The sequence below is a fragment of the Monopterus albus genome, unplaced genomic scaffold (assembly GCF_001952655.1).
Source record: "Monopterus albus unplaced genomic scaffold, M_albus_1.0 scaffold256.1, whole genome shotgun sequence".
Taxonomy (NCBI): domain Eukaryota; kingdom Metazoa; phylum Chordata; class Actinopteri; order Synbranchiformes; family Synbranchidae; genus Monopterus; species Monopterus albus.
In genome coordinates, this window is record NW_018128136.1 from 274,168 (window position 1) to 296,178 (window position 22,011).

The 22,011-nt window shown below is 42.9% G+C and overlaps 2 protein-coding genes across 2 annotated transcripts in view; one reads left to right on the forward strand and one right to left on the reverse strand.

Annotated features, from left to right (window-relative positions):
* The window catches only part of LOC109972430 (carbohydrate sulfotransferase 12-like), a 9,690-nt gene extending 483 nt beyond the window's left edge, over positions 1–9,207 (forward strand). Inside the window, exons 2-5 of the mRNA XM_020621261.1 lie at positions 2,127–2,869; positions 3,595–3,747; positions 3,928–4,107; positions 5,498–9,207. Of these exons, the coding sequence (XP_020476917.1) occupies positions 2,504–2,869; positions 3,595–3,747; positions 3,928–4,107; positions 5,498–6,046 (1,248 nt within the window). The 5' untranslated portion in view covers positions 2,127–2,503 and the 3' untranslated portion in view covers positions 6,047–9,207. The remainder of the gene's footprint in view (positions 1–2,126; positions 2,870–3,594; positions 3,748–3,927; positions 4,108–5,497) is intronic.
* A 1,939-nt stretch (positions 9,208–11,146) lies between these two features.
* c1qtnf6a (C1q and TNF related 6a) lies at positions 11,147–17,746 on the reverse strand. The gene is made up of 3 exons (XM_020621234.1): positions 17,366–17,746; positions 14,052–14,255; positions 11,147–13,420 (listed from the first exon to the last, which is right to left on the reverse strand). The coding sequence occupies exons 2-3, from the start codon at positions 14,245–14,247 to the stop codon at positions 12,873–12,875; spliced, it is 744 nt and encodes a 247-aa protein (XP_020476890.1). The 5' UTR covers positions 14,248–14,255; positions 17,366–17,746; the 3' UTR covers positions 11,147–12,872.
* Positions 17,747–22,011: the final 4,265 nt, after the last annotated feature.

Below are 22,011 nucleotides of genomic sequence, written 5' to 3' on the forward strand. Positions count from 1 at the left end.
AGAAACGTCTCAAAAAATCACTTGTAGCGCCTACTAGCCACTCATATAAGTCATTCATTACCTCTGCCCTTACTTAAAAAACTGTACTGGCTCTTTTTGGGACGATGTAGGAACGTGCGCAATTATTTGTCAACACAGAAAGTGCGTGAACCGCGAACTGAGGAATTTAAAAGGCTGTTTCTCCTCTATATCCCCAGATGTTATTGTAATATAAGTAGCGGTGGGAAAAGTACTTGGAGCCTTAAGTAAAAGCAGCAAGTGTAAAAAAAATACCCAGTTACAAGTAAAGGTCCTGCTTTCAAAAGTAAAAGTCGGCTACAAGAGTACAAGCAACAAAAAACTTTAAATAGTCTACTACAAGTAAATGGCACCGCTTGTTGTCACCAGGGATCAATATCATCATATGGTATCTTGTTTTATTTTTATGTTACAAAACGTTATTAGAAAAACATTATTAGCCTCTGAAATGGAGTGAAGCTAAAGTATGAAGTAGAGGAAAATGGAAATACTCAGAGTAGAGATATTTCAAAACTATACCTAAATACAGTACTTGTACACATGTACAGTTACTTTCCACTGTTGTACTTCAGCCTGTTGAAGTGCAGCAGTCACTGACAGAGGACATATTCACTTCATTAAACACAGATACAAGTAAAAAATGTATCTAAACTATCAAAAAAAGTGCTCCAGAGTGTTTCACATATCATATTAGACCATAAAAACAATAACCTAAACTGTGGTACTTTTGTATTATTTAATAACTAATACTTTTGGACAGCTTGTTGGACAAAACTAGACATTTAATGAAGGTTATTGAGATGAAATTTGTTTCTAATAGTTTATTAACCAAATGGGTTTTCTGAAGAAGTAGTTGACAGATGAAAACCTGTTATGTGCAGCCTGTACCATATTATTCTATATTATAACACGAGTAGCTTTTACTGTTGCAATTTGTTGACAAGTTATAACAGTACATTACAGTTTATAAGACAACTTTAACTGTGGAGTGAAAAGTACACTCTTCCTTTGAAATGTACTGGATTAGAAATGTGAAGTAGTATAAACACCACATCCTCAGGTAAAGTACAAGTACCTCAAACTTGTAGCTAGTTTTGAGTACTTGAGTAAATGTACTTTGTTATATTCCACCCTGACAGAATGACTCTGTATTTGCTGGCCCTATTCTGTCTGAGGTGATGTGCATGACTGCAGAGCAGTTCATGTGTTGGTGTGCAGAGAGGAAGACGAGCACAGCCTGCGGCCTCTGGAGGGAGGAATGATGATTTTCCATGTCAATGGTCTCCCCTTAGCGCCAGGAAAGGGGAAATAATATGAGGACTGTTGCACAAGAGCTCCAAATTTAGAGGTCTGTGGAGTAGAGAAAGGAAACACTGCGACTTTCAAACTGAGCAGGAAGAGGAAGAGTGACTGGTTTAATTAAGAAACATGAATTATGTTTGAGATAATTAGGGCTTTCTGCCGCTCTCCATAAAGTAACAGCGAGGCTCAGTGTGTGTTTGTACATGTAGAATGTGGCTGCAGCAGGATACATGTACAATGCAAACCGTATGCTGAGTTTCTTGGCGTGCAGTTATCTGACATGCCCTTGTGATTTCTCTGCTGGGAGTGGGAGTTGGGTCGACTCCGAGAGGTGAAAGACGAATTCAGTGCATGTCTTGTCGAAATCTGAACCCAGTAAACTCCCGGCCTCACTCACTCAGCTCAAGTTTTCAAGGTCTTTTTAGTAACAGAAGAGCCTCACTCACTCCGTTCAGGTTTTCAAGGTCTTTTTAGTAACAGAAGTCAACTTGGTTTTTGTCATTAGTATTATTACCGTTTGCCTAAACCTGTGACACTTGTAAGTGTAATGCTCTACCAATGCGCTTAAATCAGGAGGAGTTTAAAAAAGTAAGAAACACTCATGAGCATTTATATAAATGCGTGAAGTGTTGGTCCACAGTCTTGGTCTGTTATTATGCTTTGCTTTACTTTATGACTTGGTTTGTAATTAAATGTCTTTGTTCTCTGTGCTTCTGAATTCTCTGCTTTTCGTGAGCTTATCTGTGTCTTAGTGCTTCTTGCCTACAAAATAACCTGACGTTTGATGAAACATCATCTGATTTCAGAAGTTACTGTCCATGAAGGACGGATTGCATAACGGCGGTTTCCCTTCGCTGTGTGTGCAGCCTGCAGCAGGCATGGAGCAGAGGTGAGATCCACGGACGGCCAGCTCCCCTCCTGCAGCGCTCCAGGACCATGCTAGACTCGAGCCTGCCGCACACTCTGCTATAGCTGCCATCTGTCTATCACCATGGTGACAGAGAGCTCCTGGACCTTGACACTGTTGCCATGGTGACCCTGTAATTCCAATCTGTTGCTGTGGTGACCACATTAAAAGCCCCAGGTAACTGTAACAATCTGCTGCCATGGCGATGCTGTAGAGACGCCCAGTGAAGTCATAAGCCTGTTGCTATGGTGATCCTGTAGCAAAGCAGCAGTCACTATGGGAACCTCCAGGATGTTCCGTGTTTTTGTCGTCCTGGGTTCGGCCTTCATGATCCTTCTGATCATTATCTACTGGGATGATGTCGGAACAGCTCATCTGTATCTGCACACTCCGGTCTCGCCGGGCCCCAAAATCCCACACCCCCCTCCCCAGCAGCAGCCTCAGACCTCCCGAACCCCATCTTTCCTGCATGACATCGATGCCTTCGTCAACCAGTTCTTAGAGCCGGGAACTGGCGAGCCCACAGACCCTGCCCCCTCTGACTCAAGCAACCAGTCGGAGAAAGCAGAGGAGCAGTATATACCCCGACGGGAGTGGAAGATTCACCTGACTCCAGTGGCACCAGAGCTCCGTGAGAGACAGGTTCATATCTGAGCTCATTTTTATTTTTATTAGCAGCAGTTTTGTTGTAAGGGCGGCTGGGTTTTACTGAACCTTTGTAACAGCAGCAGCTTGACATGTGATAGCAGTGAGAAGCACAGGTGTGATGAATAAAAGTAATAATGCTGCATTGTTGTCATTCCAGCAGCCATTTGTATGAACGGCATCGTTAATGTTCCACCTTTCTTTTTGCTTTTCTGTGTTAGTGATAATACTACATCCAGTAACTGTGCCGACGTTTTAATACCATTATTCAAGAAATGTTTTTCTACAAATGCCAGAGTTTTTAAATGTTTAACATAGGCAGCCGCACCAGAGCTGTTCTAAGATAAGAGTCTACAATAGCCACATCTCTATTTAAACCTTTAGTTCTTCTCTCTGACTTACATCACTCTGACCTCCTTAGTTTTGTTGCACCTGTTTGTGTAGGAGAGGTTGCACACTGCTCCTGAGAGCTCATCTGCCAGAATAAGCAGAGACACCTGTGTCGGTGCTCAGGGCCTTTAAATCAGGGACAACGGATAAAAGACAGTAAACAATAAACATGACAATATTTGCCGGCATTCGGAATGAAAGAGTTTTGAATGAAAGTTGTTTTAAATTTATTTGTGCTTTGGTGCCCTAAGAGGAAAAGCTGCCACTAAACCTCATGTCATTTTAGTTGCTAATAACAGCTCTGTGTGCGTTTTACCAAACGGGTGAATCAGGAGCAGCGGCGGCGGTTACTGCAGGAGATGTGTGCTAACGACAGCGTGGCGTTTCCTGGCAAAAACCGTTCGTTTGATGACATTCCCAACAAGGAGCTTGATCACCTGATTGTGGATGACAGGCACGGTATCATCTACTGTTATGTGCCAAAGGTACGCCCACACCTTCCTGCTTTGCTTGAATCAGTTACATTAAAAAGAACTGGAGCGCTGGGCTTTGGTTTTTCACTTGATCAAATCTGTTTTTCTTATGTCTATTGAGCCTTTATTTTTATTTCATGTTGTTTCTACCAGTTTATGCCAGTTTCACTTAGCCTCCCCCCCCTCCCTCAGGTGGCCTGCAGTAACTGGAAGCGGCTCATGATAGTCCTGAGTGAAAGCCTGCTGCATGATGGCGTTCCACAGCGAGACCCCCTGGCCATCCCCAGAGATCTGGTCCACAACAGCAGCATGCACTTCACCTTCAACAAGTTCTGGAAACGCTACGGGAAGTTCGCAAGGCACCTCATGAAGGTCTGTTAACATGCTGTACTTCACTGTGCACTGTTTAGTTATAATACTACAACAATATATTAACTGCTAAATCATTCAGTGCACCGTGACTGCCATGTGTGGGAGACTGGGTCTTTGCCAGGTTGTTGTTCAGAGGTAACCAGGAAATATGGTTTATTTGCAGGGGACCTGGTTAAAAACAAACAAACAATTGAGTTATTGTGTGCATATGTTAAGACACCCCACAATGTTTATTTTCTTTTTCATTTATCATATTTTTTTTATGCAAGTTCAAAGTTAAATGCGATAAGATACTGGCTGCCCCTGAACGCCTCTCAATGCAATATCCGGAGGTGCCGTGAAAGTGCTGGGACACACCTCCTTATTCCGGTGTAGAGCTCTGTTTTTTTTGGGCTTTGGGGGCAGTAGTGAGGAGTGCAAGAGAGGAGCCGATGATGGTTGTATTTTGAATAAAAGTTTTTGTGTTAACACGGCAACTCGACTGGACCCAGTGTGTTAACCTGCTGCAACACATGCACTCGTCTCGTTTTGAATTTGTCTGCTGTCTCAATAGCTACATGGTAAAGACTCAATTATCATTATGATTTTGGGGCTGTATCACCAGGTGTCACACACTGTTTTACCTGCTCAGATATTTTTTGATACAGACACGTCTAGCAGAGCATCTCTGTAATTGGCACCGGTGCATTTGGGATTCACCATTCGTCTGCTAGTGTTGTATCATGATACCATGATCGTATTGTCTGCACCTGTCTCTCCTGTCAGAGCATGTGATGCAGGTGACCCCCAGCTGTGTCCCTGTGCACCTCTGGTCACAAAATGATTAAAAAAAAAAAAAAGGTCCTCACCATACAATGAATCATTTGGTGAATCCCAGTTTTCCTAAATGTATCCACATTTCCCTCATGGGTACCATTTCCTCATGTCTTAGTCCCGCCTACATAAAACGCAAGGAGAAACTGTGAGGAGAGGAGCCAAGGAAGCACATTTTAATGTGACATGAGACATCCTTTCCTCAGAGCGTTCGTGCGAATCATCCAATTACAAACTGATTTCCGATAAAGGGGCATGTCAATCTGTAACAGACTTCAATGAAGGATGCACTTGTGTATCCTCGGTTATAGCTCCTCCAGCTGCCTCCTTGCTCCTCAGAGCAGAAATAAGAGCTGTGGGACGTCCTTCATCACGGTGGACTGGAATGACTTCCGGTTCAAGTGAGGTTCGAGGACCAAGGAGTTAAAAAAGGGAACTGGGATTCACCTATTGTTTCTCTAAGATACAGCGGCCTCTGTTGTGTCAATGCATGTCTTATTATTTGTTTTCAGTTGCCTTCACTGTCTCAATTAATGGTCCATTCTATGTATAATAATACATTTCTTATCTTTTAAAGGTGAAGCTGAAGAAGTACACCAAGTTTCTGTTTGTGCGGGACCCCTTTGTGCGTCTCATCTCCGCCTACCGGAATAAATTTGAGATGCGTAATGAGGACTTCTATCGGCGTTTTGCACAGGTCATGCTGCGCCGCTACGCCAATCAGCCGACACCTCCTTCCTCTGTGGATGAGGCGATTGCTGTGGGCATCCAGCCCTCCTTCTCTCACTTTGTCCAGTACCTCCTGGATCCTCAGACAGAGAAGGAGATGCCCTTTAATGAGCACTGGCGGCAGGTGTATCGGCTTTGCCACCCGTGCCAGATTCAGTATGATTTTGTGGGCCACTTGGAGACGGCAGAGGAGGACGCAGAGCACCTGCTACGCCAGCTGCGGGTGGACAATGTGGTGGAGTTCCCCACCTCTCACAGGAACCTCACAGCCAGCAGCTGGGAAGCTGACTGGTTCAGCACAGTACCTGTGGAGGTGCGGAGAGAACTCTACAAGCTGTACGAACCCGACTTCAGGCTTTTTGGCTACGACAGACCAGACTGGATCCTCAATGAGTGACTCGCGTTTTTACACAGTGGGCCCAGGCACGAGTAGACAACACGGTCTTTGTGTTAAGAAATGATACACTCCAACTACAGTGACACCTCCCTTTGTTCTGGGCTTTGCAGATGGCTTCTCCACTCCAGTCCGTTCTACGCTGAATGTGCACATTCTTAGGGACACTCACTCCTCCATCTCAGCACACTAAGGAGGTGAAGCCAGGTGTTAGCCATTATACATTATTGTTTCTCTTTATTAAAGGTATAGTCAGCGATTCTAGCAAAAGAATATTTACATTTCGACCACCATGTACACAAATCCACAAGTCATTTCAGTTAGGACACCTGCAAACTAGCAATTTAGCTGAATGTTCCAGTAAAAGTTGATTTAGCAAACAAGCTGATGTGACACAGATAATGCCCAGTTTGTTACAGTAGCATCGCCACAAAGATTAGCCTATTACCATAATGGTTTTCAGCGGCACAAACAATTGACCTGTCCAGAAGACAAAGAACAACATCTGTGTCCGTCCTCATTCCTTTTACATAAATGCCAGAGTTCCTCTCTTTGCTTGATTATGGTCCTTATTTTTCCAGTTTTTGTGCTTCTGTCTTTCTCCTCAGTTGTTTAGTTGTATAGGCTGTAAGTGGAAGCGGGGGAGCTGGTACTTTTTCAGCCACCTCACCGTTTCGGCTGCAGCAGTGTTGTGAGTTTTCCAAGCCACCACACACATGATGCTATGCACGAGCAGGTGTGCTCCTTGTGCTGATTGGCTGAAATTAGCCGGCCCGACCCCAATCCGATTTTCGCCTGTTACCCCGCGAACGCAGCACACAGTCACCTGGGGTTTGTGGCGTGTGCAGGCTGAAAGGCCAGGCAGAGAAACACCAGGAAATTTGAGCTGAATATGACGAAATGTGTAATTAATTAGAATCGCTGACTGTAACTTTAAATCGCAAAGATAACGCAAAGCAAACAAGTTAGTGGAACAAACAGCAGTTGTCTCTAACATGTGGCACATTCAGTGTAGTCCTTTAACTCAAAACTCTGTGCTAAGTATCGTTACTTTTCCGACTTTGATGTCACTCCATGCCTGCCGTTTGTGACCAACTGTGACAATCACACAGACTTTGTTGCAGGATGTTGCAGAGAAGCTTTGCCAAAGTGATGTCACAGAGCCATGCTCTCCATTTGTGATGTCATAGAAACCCTTCTGGATGTGACGTCGGCACAGAAGCAGTGGACAGGACACGTGGGCGAGTAGTTAAAGCAAGGTGTTACTAGAGTAGTATTAAATATAGTTGCACTAGTGTTAGTTGTCAGCTAATTTATTTCACATTGTGGAAGTGCAGCGTTTATGTTAAGCATGAAAGGGATTTGTATGTTGAACATTCATTGAAAATACGGCGACAGCTGTCAACATCAGAAACAGGTAGAATTCTCTTCTACCTCCTGCACAGATTAAGTAGATGCTCTTTTGTTACGCAGCACATCCTGTTCCCCCTGCTTTCACTTTGCTACATTAGGTTTCAGCACAGAGAAGCTCATTAGATCATATCACCAGAACTGTTTCTGACAGCGTTTCAGCAGCTTGCGTTATGAGCATGACAGAAACACCTCAATGTGTAGAAGCACAGCAGCTCCAGTGAAAACTAGACTGAAGAGCTGAATTTGTCTCGGCTTGTCTTTGAGACATAAAACTGGAGTTTCAACATTCTCCTGATGTCATTTCAGCTGTAGGTGCACAGGAGGTGACAGTTTTCTAAAGGGAACAGTGTCTTTTATTGCTCGGTATTGTTGTTAGCAACTGATCATCTTTGTGTTGTCACACACAGTCTGCAGATGTTAAGACTGAACTACACTGGGTGATCCTGGAGACCGAACAGTGTTGTTGATCTCTCTAAAACAGGATGGACATTTTTTACATTTTAAGGGCGGTATTTTATGCAGTATTTTGTAGCGGGGAGCTGAGCACATTACATGAAGCCAACAAAGAGTGTGCTAATGCGTTGTGTGTACAAGTTGGCTTGATGGTAGCATATCAAGTACAGTGGCAAGTCGGTGCAAGCTGAGGCTCTAGTCAGTGTTAAGGTCAGAGGTTTGAAGTAAAGGTAGAGGCAGGATGAATCACGTCTGGCATTAGGTTACATGACTAGTACAGGCAGAACGGGGAGACAGTGCCTTTGGTTGCAAACGCTTACACAACAAAATAGTATTTTTCTAGAAGGACTTAATTTTTACTGAGAACACAGTACAGTGACGCCACAACAGTTTGATGAACTGGGCTTTGTCTTGTGTGATTATTGTTTGGGACAAAGAGGAAAAACCGAGCCCTTCAGCAGAACTGTCCAACTGTCCTGCTGGGAGTTTGTATGAATCGTGATTGTGTGCTTTCAGTGGGCTTTTTAAAGTGATTGTGTCCAGTGGATCATTTAAAACCCAGGATTACAGTGTGGGTTGTACTGTACATGATGTCGAGGACCTGCTCTGTATCACACTGTTCTGCGAGTCACTAAGATGCACATGTTCACGCTAGTGACTCAGTGTCGTCTCACTGCCTTTTGTTTTTGTTTTGTGTGAGTGTGGGGCATTTTGTCAGATGGGAAACTGTATTGTTTGACTCTGTAATGGCTTAGTTAGCACCTGAAAAGGGCCGAATTATTTAACACCAGTACTGTATGTCATGTCATCATCGGAGAAATGTAGGTCCATGCTAAGAAAACAAAAACACACCTGTCACCTCACACTTCAAGTTAGCTGTATTTTTATATCTCTTTTGCTGTATTTTCATATGTGACTGTCCATAACTTTTTCTTAATGTTTCTTTCTGTCAAAGTGTAAACAACATTTTGTAAGGCAAAAAGAAAGTTTATTTATTGGCAGAGTACATATTGCTTTGATATGATATGCATATTTGTATCCACAGTGGCCCGACATCACGTTATTGCATTCATAAGATGCCAAACCTTGTCCTACATTTTGACCTCATTTCAGCTCCCTAACATCAAACAGTGGCACACACCAGAACCTATTTTTGAGACCGATGCTTTTGTAATATGTGTATTGTTCCTCTTCTCGTTTACGGGGGAAATGGAAAGTATTCATTCAGTGTGGTCAGTATTATGGTGTCAAACATCTTCTGGTCTTCATAAAAGACAAATAAAGGCTGTGGGGCATGATGGAAGATGCATCGGTCTCTCTCTGTGCAAATTAATCATGTCTCAAGTGAAGGAGGAAAAAAAAACAGTCTTCCAGTATTACCTGATATGAAGACACTATACAATTCATTTTAGATAATACTGGCACAAAACTCATAATGACCTGCCATATTAGCATATTATCAGATGTCCCTCGGTCAATTCACCCCAGTGTTGTCTCACCACCGTGATGGAGAAAAGTTACTGAGCAGTGAGGAAAGCTGCAACTGTGTTGACCACAGAAACAGTAACAGGAAATATGGCAACCTACCACAGACGTATCGTCTTCACAGTGCACCCATGGCTGTACGTGCATGTGTAGAACATGTATCGTGTTATATCTGGACACAGATGAGAATGAGGACACAGCTAAAGCTACAACACAAAAACTCCTCATCCTCAAGGTATCACTGTGTTAATGTTTATTGCCATCATCATTACAAGACCCTGTGGAGTCAGTGCAGGCAGATGGCTGTGATCTAAGCTAACAGGCTACAAGATGTAGCTTGTTATTTAACTACAGATAGACATAAAAGAGGCATCAGTCTTCTCATCTAACCCTCAGTAAGAAAACAGATAAGCACTTTTCTGTAAATGCCAAATTACTCCTATAAATATTGCAGTAAAACTAATTCAGGCTGAGCTGGTACTAATTTGTAGCTACCCTAAACTATAAACAACACAGGTGCATTCATCGACTGGTGGGCAGAAAAACACCATTACAAGCAGTCAGATACACAGCCGCTAGCTTTTATAAGCATCGGGGATGCAAGTCTTCACGTGAACACAAACACCTGTGTCTGCTGTGCTGGTTTATGTTAAAGATGTTCACTAAAGTGCGACTCTGTTGGCCAGCTGTTAAAGTCATGAATGTCCACTGACCACTAGTGGACACGGTGAGAAACTACACCCTGTTTGTAGCTAGCATCTGCACAACAAAGTAAATAAGGCAGATGTAGTAGTATAGCAATACTTCAGGTCAGTACTAAAATAAAAAATAAACTACTAAATGTAAGCAAACAAAAATGATCATGCTCATGGTTTGAAACAGACTAATTATTGAGCAGCCATGGTGTTGATGATCATGTTAGCTAAGTATAAACAGGTATTTCTACTATTATTCTGTTTTAAAATGCATTAGTTATGACATTCTTAGTCATATTAGCATTAATGCTAATATCTGTTTGTGGTATTTGTGGACTGGCAATTGACATGAGTGCATTTAGGTATATACAGTATCATGTATCAACGGATTCCGTTATACTTTTGACTCATCGTATTACTGCTGCTCATTGAATTCAGGCCTCTGGTCTGTGTACAGTGTAGTTTGCATTTATTCATGTTTTATTTTATATCAGGGGTTTTCAACCAATGGTCAGCGGCCCCCTGGTGGCCCACAAAGGCATTGCAGGTGGTCCATGACCATGCATTCAATAATTTAGTTTCACTGTAGGAAACCTTCAAAAAACGCACACACAAAACACGTTTCCATGTATTACTTACTGTTTACGAATAAGCTCAATCATACATCTATATACAATTTAGAAAAACCAAAGTGACTTTCAGGATTAAAATAGTGCCCATTCAGTCCACCCACCCCACAGGAGAGGTCCCAGGATTACTTCTTACCCCTCATTCCCACCGGATGCGGCTGCGTTGCATTCCATCTGTGATGCGGTTTTAAACTGTGATCTGTATGGCTTCATCCACCAGCGGGTGCTTCTGCAGAGCAGCTTGTTGAAGTGCCGAGTTTATGTGCAAGATCATTTTCATCATTTTTGAAGTTCTACAATGGGTAAGTAGGCTTCATAGGTTTGTGCTGTAGTCTAGCATATGGACACAGTTAGATTTATATGGGGCGCCGTTTGTAAAAATAGCACTTACACTAGTTTTCTCACATTTAGCTAAATATGATAAAACTTGTGTAAGTGCTATTTTTACAAACGGCGCCCCATAGATTTAGTGGTTACGGTTAAGTCGGTATGAAACATGGATCAAAGATTTGTGGCTTTGTTTCAGTTGTTACAAATACATCCGTCCTCATAGTTATTTTCTGTTTTACTTACAGTGCTAGTTGATGTTGTGATGTGACTTGTTGGTAGGAAGTAACCAACTAGTGCTGCCTAATTGGGGGGTCGAACCTTGAAGCGTCCTGGGACCAGCATCTGTCAAAAACAGACTATGTGTCTCTTTAGCAAAGCGGAACAGAGGGATCAGAGACAAGATGCAGCCGGACCTGGTGGAATCACAGCCGTTGACTAGACTGAGATCAGCTCCAGTGACTGAGCCGCACACAACGCAACACAGCTGCATTCGGTGGAAATGAGGGGTTAGTCAGAATGGTGGCCCCTGGTCCACAATTTGTTGAAAACCCCTGATTTGTATGATACTATATTAAAAAGGGAGCTGCAAAGACCGGGTAATCAGCACCTTTTGACAAACTTGTTTAGCACCAAATATTCAAGTATGCTTTAGGAATAAACCACAATTCAGTTTATAAAAGTATATCAAAGTCAATCCAAGGCAAATATTACTGGTAGAACTGCAGAAACCGTCAGTCCACACACAGCAGGTCGGTAACAGACGTAACTCATTGACTGTCCACATTATCAGTGATTCTGTTAACTAAGTCTACCTTTTCTTACCATATCCCATTATATAAATCTGTTTCTTACAGAAACAGTACACGGACAAAGTGTCTTGTTTTTGTTGTTTTAAAATCAATAATCTTATGACACTGTGGACTTTTAAGTCTAAAATATTATTACTATCATGAATTTATCCAGTTTTAATGAGAACATTTGCAGCTCTTGTTTTTTTTTTTTTTAAACACACATTTACTTCTTTGCTGAGTGTTACATGAAGAGATTGATACCACTCTCCTGAGTGTACATTAAATATGAAGTTACAGCTAGCGGCCAGTTAGCTTAGCTTAGCATAAAGACTGGAAACAAGGGAAAAGTGACATCCATATCCAACCAGCAGCTCCATATGTTACTGATTAACATGTTGTATCTCATTTGTACAAAACCAAAGCATAAAAGCAATCATTCACTGCTTTACTAAGGAGTTATGCGCCAGAGTACTTCTTGGAAAATAGTGCTGCTCGTGGCCAAGAAATAAGTAAGACGATGACTTACTACTTGCACTCTCTGTTTTTGTGTGGCTCAAACAAGATGTGACACTACTTTGTGAGGGTTGGAGATATTGCTAGGCAGATTTTTGCATGTTTGGACAGAGCCATGCTTGGTGTTTCTCCGTTTCCAGTTCCAGCTACAAATTTACCATGCAGACATAAGAGTGGTATAAATCTCCACAGCGAACTTTCAGCAAGAAAACAAATTAACATTCTCCCAAAATGTAGATTTTTTTTTCCCTTGAATGAAACCCTGCAGACCCTTTTTTGTAGGCTCGTATAAAAAGAGTGAGTCTTCTGTAGGGTGCCCTATATATTTTCAGCTTCTATTGGGGTGAATATATTCAGTTTCTTTCTTCACAATTCCTCAGAGGTACTGCTTATTCTCCTGCAACAACTTTGATTCTGGCACCACAGCGGGATTTCTTTTATCTAAAAATCAAAGAAAGAAGAGAGCAACTTTAAAGGCTTTCTTCACCCACGTCACTTCGGTTTGCTTGCCTGTTCATTTTTACTCCACGCTGGCTTTGATGAGGTACCCACTGAACGTGATGTAGACATCTACATCATCGCTGTATATTGCATTCTCCCTCTCCCTCTTGTACAGCCGCACCCACACCCAGTCGTTCAGCTCCAGCTCCAGCATCAGGCTCTGGCTCTGCATGATGGAGCGGTCGCTGGGCTGGGCGTACACGATGGCCTGTTCCATGTCGTTCCGCATGATGTGCAGGTACGTCTCCTTGAAGTTCCATGTGTGAATGTTGACGTTGAAGAAGTAGATCCCTGGGATGTGGCAGAAGAACTTCCCCTCGAACATGTCGAAGTGGCCGTCCGGGTTGACAAAGACCGTGTCAAACACCAGCACCTGGTACGTCTCCAGGCTGTGGAGAGATTTGCGACGGCCGACAGAGAAGGCAGAGTATTGGACTTTGCACGGGTCTCCTGGCAGACCTCCCTGGCCCTTAGAACCCTTTGAGCCCGTGGGGCCCATGGAGCCTGGAGGGCCTTCTTGTCCAGCTTTACCTGGTGTCCCTCTGTCTCCACGATCTCCTTTGTCACCTGTCCGCAGTGATATTATTCATACCACATTATAATAATTGAAAGAAAGAAAGCTTATAGCAGAAAGATTGAACAAGGAAAAGGTGAAAAAAGGTTGATGCCCTGGATTCAGTCTAATTCAAGATAACTGTTAAAGTGTTTTGGGTCTGGATGAAAGGACTGGAGCTTTCCCTGGAGTGCAGCTGCTTTTAGTTCAGGATTCAGTGACTGAATGACTTCATGAACGTGTCTAGAAAACCCGAACCATTTTGTCCTCTGTTTGCAAACTCCCACACATAAAGACATTCTGAGGAAGCTAGTTTGACTCCTTCCTAGAGTTTTCCCCAAGGGTTTGAAAGTTACTGGTTTCTGCAAAATGCAGCATTTTCTGACATTATTTAGAAAATCTTCAATACGCTGTTCCTCAAAAGAGCAAGTTCAGTGTCAGATAAACTATGACCAGAAGCTTTGGCAGAATCTGATGAAGCTGTTTGACTGACGAAAAAGAAAATGATCTGAAGAGCGACTTACAGCTACACTGAGGTTTTAATTGCCTGCATCCTTTATATTGACTCTGAACATCAGGGGTACATGGCCTGCATATTTTTCAAACCTTCTAAAACCAGTGTATGTACAGCTGTGCTTTGATTACCTTTGAGGATGGTCATGTTGATGTAGGTGCGAACCTCTGGCACTTGGACGAACGCCCCTGGTGGCGGCTGTGCTCCACTGCCCTCTGCTGGCTCCAGGTGATCACAGCAGTGCTGGCAAGGCACAGGAGGGACATTTGGGGGAGGCACCAGGGCCACCAGGGAGAGGATGGACAGAACGAGGAGGACCCCCAACATAGTTGTGCCTGTGGTAACAAGAGAGGAAGCTGACTGTTTAGGAAACTTTCACCAGCGAACAGCTCTAGGACCTAAAGCATCAGTCGTTTCCAGCTCTCTCCTCCAAACTGGAGCTCAAGACATTTGCTCTACATGTTAAACTTGGAGTTTCATGTTTTGAAGCTGTGACAAAATAGGAACATTTTACACTTTATTACTGTTGCACAATTCCAATGCACAGTTAAAGGGACTTCACAAATGTGAAAAGGCGCTTTGAGCTGAATGCTAACTTGCATTTGCTGAACACCAGCTACACAACTCACAACACAACACCAAATGTAAACAGTCGGCAAGGCTGGCAGCAAGAACACTGGCAGACAGCATGTGTTGGCAGAGCGAAACAAAGGAGGAAAGAGGCTGTCACGATATTTTACATCAACTTAGAATAAACAAAATTGTAATTTCAAATGTCTTGTGATAACATAGTCAAAGTGAACTGTCTTCATTTTGAGAGTTTTCTTCCTTTAACACTGCTCAAAGCCACTTTCTGTGGACGATGCCATATTGAGATGCATCTACTTCTTGGTGAAGCTGGGGTGCATGAATTTGGCCCAAGTTTCCAAGCTACAACCTCCAGACATGTCATGCTATATCACGCTTTTTCATGTGGCTGGAATGTAGCATCAGTTTGTAAATTAGCAGTGAACACAAAGTACAGCTGAGGATTGTGGGAGTGTCAGTGGATTTATAGGTACTGGACAAACTACAACGGTGATGATGGTGGTGGGGAAAAGTTTTAGCCATTGGCTAGTCAGCAGGATTCATCACCTAGGGCACATGGTAATCAATTAAAACTTGAGACGTTTTACTGAAAAGCACAAATGGCAACTTCACCGTGGTGCAAGAGGGAAAAATGGGGAATTCCCAGAGTCAGTGGGCTGCATCCTCTGGACACTGTGGACATAGGAATTCATGCAGTAGTTAAGATATGAGGTAAACTGAGCAACCAGCCAACACTGCCAGTCCACACCACCAGACTTTTACAGTGTCCCACTGATGCAGCAGGGTGTTCCACAACATTACAGCCAGTATTAACATCATTATGGCTCACATACACAAAATCTGAAAATCGTGTTATGTGAGCTCCTGGCTGCACCAGCAGTGCACATTCGCTTTATGGAACACAACTGGAATATCAGTTGTTCAACAGCTGGTATGAAAATAAGATCATTATAAGATCATTTGTGTCCTGATGTCCTCACAGAGCAGAGGAAAGCAGAATGCTCCACCTTGAGCCAAAGGAAACATGAAGAGACGTTAAATAGTGCCTCAAAGATTCCCTGATTCTCTTCTCATCCACATGTAAAGAACATTACACAACAATGGGAGATGGCTGGACCACAAGAGACACAAGTCATCAGAACATTGCCCCTGCACACAGCCCATCATTTATGACAAATCAGCTCTGACAGTTGGCTTCCTACAGCGGTGTAGTTCACCCAGAGAGAGAGCCAAGCTGACTGGGTTTCAGTGGAACAGGCTGCCTGCCAGTCCACTATGTGACTAGACACAAAGTCGCTCTGCAGAAGAATACACACATATTTCAAAGACTGCATCTGTGAGACAAACCTGCGCTAATATCAGCAGATGGAAAAAAGCACCGACTGCTGCTGTTTCTTAGCAACACAGCTCCAGTGAAACTGTAATCACTTTGCAGTCATGTGCTTTTCATTGTCTGTGTTTGGTGTGTAGAAAGAGGACATGACACCAGTGAAACCAGTATTGTTTGGCTGAAGTCACTGTTAACATTTCCTGTTAGAAAATAAAATAAGCCACTGCAAAGAAATACAAAAGACACAAACTAGAGACAGATGACTAGAAAGAGGCATAAAACAAGTACAGGGAGACACAAAACAACTGTGAAGACAATATAAAGTGAAAACAAGTACATAGGTGGTGCAAAACAACTGAAGACAGACAAGGAAAGACACAAATGACTGCAAAGGGACAAAACAAGAATGAAGAGACATAAAACAACAGGAAGAAAGGAGCATGAAGTGGCACTGACAAGAAACAAGTAAGACTAAACAAGGAGAAACAACATGGCTATATTGTTTTAGTCATCCTGTGGCTCTTGTAGGAGGACTGGGGCCCTGTGCCCAGGGGTCCAGTGGGTCATAATCAAACCACACACACATTTGCTGTCCACTGTCTGGATGTCACTGTTTTAGACACTGTCCTTCCCACATGTTGCAGTTGTTGTACCCTGTACTTTTTACCATACTGACTCGGAGAGACGAGACAGTCCAAGTAACTACAAAACTGTGCTGATTTATTCCATTAACACAGGCAAAAATTAACATTACACACTCAGGTATCTTGCACCTCCAAACTGCTCGCAGGCAGATGTAAGATGAAAGACCCTGAACCCACCAGGCCTATACATTATATCCCCTCGGTTGGGCTAGCCCCATGCTACACAGAAACGTCAACCGAGACGTCTCTGTTACCAGCTTTGCAGCTGGTCATAGCAGTAGTCAAAACATGAAGCAAATCAATGTGTGTGTGTCTGTTGATTAAGTGGTGAGTAGCTAAAAACATTCTCACGACCTCTAGTACATGTCGTGACTTAAACATAAGAACATATTATGGCTAAGGCTACAGTTATACACGTCATAATAATAATAATATTAAACACCCTGTCTGCTGACAGTCATCAACTCTTCTCTCTAGTTATCCTTGACCAGATGTACCCTGTAGAAACTCATGACTAAGCATTTAACAGTCTAACTAGACATCCTATCTCCACTAAACATTTCTAATACATAAAGTATCTATCCAATTTCTATCTGACTAAAAATACCTAACACAGTCAAAATACTACTTGGTCCTAATGGTGTTTCTGTATCTGGCACTGAAAACCTGCTGCTTGTGTTAAAAGTTCAAGTTTGGGGAAGAAGGCGTTGCAAGCGTGAACACAGTACAGCTACTCATACATCATGCAGACTGCCGTGCATTACAAATGAGTCCGGTGCAAGACTAACGAAGCTGCAATCAGACGAGCATCATCCAAAATGCCTGCGTTCAGTTAGCGCGCACGCAAACCAGTGCATTCAGCTTTTATCTGAATGAATCTCACCTCGTTCACGTCTGTGGCGCCGCTTCAGTCCACAGAGGAGACAGAGGAGACAGAGGAGAGGGCAGCTCCAGAATCAGCAGCGCTCCGTGTGTGGCCGAGCTGTGATGGATCGCTCCTTGTTACGCGCAGACTCTGCCAACGTGCGTGTCCATTTACTGATGACCCAGATGTGAAGATCAGCTGTTGTCAGTGCAGTTCTTTCCTCTAGCTGCCGAATACTAAACTTGATCAAACGACATGCGATTTTAAAATTTGACAGACATTATATCGTCCCATCGCCAGTAACTGTTACTGGTGCATGTGCGCGCACAACCACGGTGGGATCTCTCCCCACAGTGTGCAAAGTCAAAGAAACTCCTGGTCATTCCCCGGAGTCTTCATTTCCTCTGTCCCGAATTCCTTCCCTCCCCCCCCTTCCTCCACGCCTCCCATTGGTTGCAGCTGAAAGGAGAGAGAGAGAGAGAGAGAGAGAGAGAGAGAGAGAGAGAGAGAGTAGTGCAAAAAAACTGAAAAATGCAGAATAATGGGAAATAGGAGGGATGCCAATTAGTGATGATATATCCAGACCTGGAAGAAGAATGTACTTTTCTGCATCAGATTTGTCTTTGGGAGGAGGAGATGACAGAAAGAGCAATGTGAGAAACGTATGGTTGAAGGTGAAGGTCAGAATCTGGATGCAAAGAATGACTGAGAGAACAAGGAGACAGGTAGGACCCTCATAGACATGGTGAACGGCCCTTCGATTATGAATCTGTCACATGGTCAAAGACAGCCATCAGCAACAGCTGTTTGCAGGTGGGGACAGTCAGAGGCAGGATTTGTGCACACGTGTAACATGTGCACAGCTGTTTGGCCTTCCTGAGGGCCAAGCTTTTTATGTCATTCCATCAGGAGAGCAGTCCTCTCTGTTTCCACCCAGTGTAAACTGTTATGATGCAGTTCGTCTTAGCTTCCTGTAAACATTTGCTATCTGCTGTGTTTAGGAACCAGGCGCCCATTTTCCCCACGCTGATCCTCCTCTGGGCTTCTTACAGGAGTCTGTTTATCTCTAGACAACATCATTACACACACCCAGTTCTCTCTGACCCTAAGAGTCGTGACCTTTGACCTTCGAGGTGGACTCTTACACACGTGTGTGTGGTGACTGCTGACCACAACGCTGCAGCTGATTTTTCCAGCTCTTAAAACTAATACAAAGACTAAAGCCTTGTTTGGGTTTGACCTGCTAAGTTAATTAACAGAAGGGTGACAAAATATTAGTTACTCCAGTGCAAACGAACAGTGACTGGAGACTTTTGAGGCTCTAAGCAGAAATGTTTTCGCCTGCCACGACTCCACCCTCATTTTTTGGTTTTACCACAAAAGATATTGTTAGTGGCTGAGATAATTATGGGGAATAGCATTCAAAGTTGGATACCGGAGGTGAGCTGAAACTCCAGACCTCAAAGCGTTCTTGTGGTTTAGCTCAGGAAAAACAAAGAACAGCTGGTTTACAAGCAGAGCTGCACGGGTTCCTGCACAGTTTGCTGGCACACCTGATGCTCACAACACTATGGGTTACCCATATGGATGAAGTCGTCTCTGCATTGCACACATTTGATTATTATAACTTATGATGTTAATGACTTTTAATAAGATGGTCGTTTCCTCTTCACAGTATACGCTGCCCTGCAGTTGGACACATTTTTGTGATCTCATCTAACAGTTCTGCTGCTGTTGGGTTGTAACTCCAGCACAAAGCAGCTGCACGTTTTCTGGTTTCCAAGTTCAGGTTTAAATTCGGTGAAAAGACTTTTCACTGATGACAGGAAGCGGTCAGTGTAATGCTACTGCTAGTTTAAAGGAACTGTTGAACATTTTGGGAAACATGTTGATCCACTTTTTACTGAGCGCTACATGAAACAGTCCACAATGAAATGAAGGAACCAGCTGCCCAAAGGTAACGTCTGTCTACCAGCACCTCCAAAGCTCACAAATAAACATGTTGGATTTTATTTGTTGAGCTAAACTTTGCTGGCTCTGGCTTTCACCTAACTGCAAAAAAGAAACATACAAGTGTATCTCCCAAAATGTCAAACTAGTGCTTTAAAAAATGGAAATTACAGAAAGCTCAAGAGTCATGAAAGAACCCGAGCCTCTAGCTGTTGCATGAACACATAGAAGTGCTGGCCCACATGTATTTATGTCTACATGCCTAAAGATAAGAGTCCAGTCAGTTCAGCATCAGTTGCAGTAAAGGAGACAGACGTTTTAGAACACGCTGTTCCTGTTGCTGGTACAACCATGTTCGTATGTTGGCCCCTGTGGTGCTTGTGACTGCTGTGGTGTGTCCTTCTCCGAACAGCAGTGGGTTCTGATTTTAGTCCACATAATGGAATAGACTTGATTTTAAACTGTTAATTTTTGTTTTTAAGGCCCTTAATGGTTTGGCTCCATCCTACCTCGCTGTGCATTGGCACAAACCTACAAGGTCCTTCAGATCTTCAAGCCAGTTTCTTTTAGAGGTTCTTAGGGCCAGATATAAACGCTGGGGTGACCATGCTTTTACTGAACTGTGGAATAGTCTACCTTTTAATGTTAGGTCAGCTACTGCTTAAAAATTATTTATTTGGTTTGGCTTTTAATACACAGTAGGACCTGATGCATTCCTTTTAATCTAATTTATTGAATGTGTGTCATTTCTGTGTCTGAGTTATTGTTTTATCTTTGAAATCAATCTATTTTATTTTATTTTAGCTATTTATCATGATTTTATTCTGTCTATGTAAAGTACTTTGGTCAACTGGATGTTGGTTTTAAAGTGCTATATAAATAAATTTGATTTGATAATGAGGATGAAAAACATGATCGGCCAACAATCACATCCCCCCCGGTTCACTGCCGCAGAGGTGCAAAACAAGCCCTGTGGTTTTTCAGCAGAATTTACAGGCTTTTTAAAAACCTCTCTCACTCTGTTTTATTTCTCTCTCTCTCTCTTTTCTGGCCAGCTGGGCCAAAACTTGATGACTGACAGAGCAAGAAGAGGAAATTTAAACAAGCTGTGACCCCAAAGCTGTCCAGCTGGAGCGACGCCTGATTGAGGACCGGACCCAGTGGACAGAGATGATATTTAATGAACCAGGAACAAATGTAAAATGAGTGAGACACTTTTGGCTGGAATTTTATACCAACATCACTGTCGCCAAACAGATGTGAGAAAAGAAAGGAAGAAGAAGAAGAGGAGGAGGAAGAGGAACCCCTGGTTCACTTTTGTTCAGCTGTTTAGTGGCACCTAGTGGTAGAATCAACACAGTGTGGGCACTTGAACCTAATCTGGGTCATGAGTAACAAATGTAAACAGTTATCCACACTAAAAATAGCTGAGTTTGAAGTACAGATGCAGTAGTGGGTTGAATGTTACCCGGTTTTCAGGGGTAGAAAACCATCTGCTGATATTACAGTTGAGTTATTTACCCCAATTAAAATATGGTTCAGTTCAACCTCAGTGTGTCTAATTGACCTTTTACTTTTACTGTGTTGCTGCAGTTCATTTCAGTCCATTTGTACAGATGTAAATTCTACTGAGATGACTTGTTTTGGTCTATAATGGGCCAGCACGTAGCTTAGAGGAAGAGGAAGCTAAGCAGATAAATAAAGGTGCGCCTTTTATAACAAATCCACTCTGTGTGTTGTTCAGGGACATGGCTTGACATTGTTTAGATATGAAGAGTGAAGCTGTTGTGAAATGGAAAGAAAAGCTTGTGAAAGTGATGAAATGTGACACTTTGTGTGGTTTCTTACTGACAAGCTAAATATTGTAAATTGTTTCAGGTGAACGGATGCTGCTGGTTGTGTCAGAGTTAAATGTCAAACCACACTAATACACACTCGCACACACACACCACCAAGACCACCTGACAGGACATGTAAACACTCACACACACTCGTGTCAGGCTGTCTCACACTACAGCTCACATGTCCACCCCTGAGCTCTTTCCACTACGACACAGGAAATGAAAGGGTGATCATTTCTACCAGAGCTTTTATTTTCTTTGGTCTCTGCACAGATGTCAGTCACTGAGTGCAACGGAAATATTCTGCATGTGTAGAGATGTGAATTACATAAATCTAGAATAAGCAGCCTAACAAAAAGCAGCGTTTACCAAGTGCAACCACACTGTGGGCTGGAGGATGATGATCACAAGTGTTGACCTGATCTCTTCAAAGACAGGAAGTCACTTTAAAGGGCACAAACACGAGATTATAAAAAAAGCATCAGTGGCAAACCAGCTGCCTCACCTTTGACAGTAGATCAGTTTAGACTAAAAGCAATGACGCTCAAATGCTGTTAGTCAGTTAGTGCATCACATCTTCCTGCGATTCAACTCTAAAGCAATCCTCCCATGTTCTTTATTAAAAGTAATTTACACAGTCAAAGCACAATCAGGTACTACTACTTTCAAAATCCTAGATCTACCTGCCGGACTAAAGACTCTTCATTTTGCACTGTACAGTGATTATTAGTAGTTTTAAAGAACTCTCACGACATACACCGATCAGCCATAACATTATGACCACTGACAGGTGAAGCGAATCACACTGCGGATCTCATTACCATGGCACCTGTCAGTGTGCGGGGTATATTAGGCAGCAAGGGAACATTCAAT

What these genes read in the sequence shown, in the direction of transcription:
- c1qtnf6a (XM_020621234.1), bottom strand. Translation starts at nt 14,247, where the DNA reads ATGTTGGGGGTCCTCCTCGTTCTGTCCATCCTCTCCCTGGTGGCCCTG. An exon ending in CAACATGACCATCCTCAAAG is followed by an intron (nt 13,421 to 14,051) that starts GTAATCAAAGCA and finishes CACTGCGGACAG; the next exon opens with GTGACAAAGGAGATCGTGGA.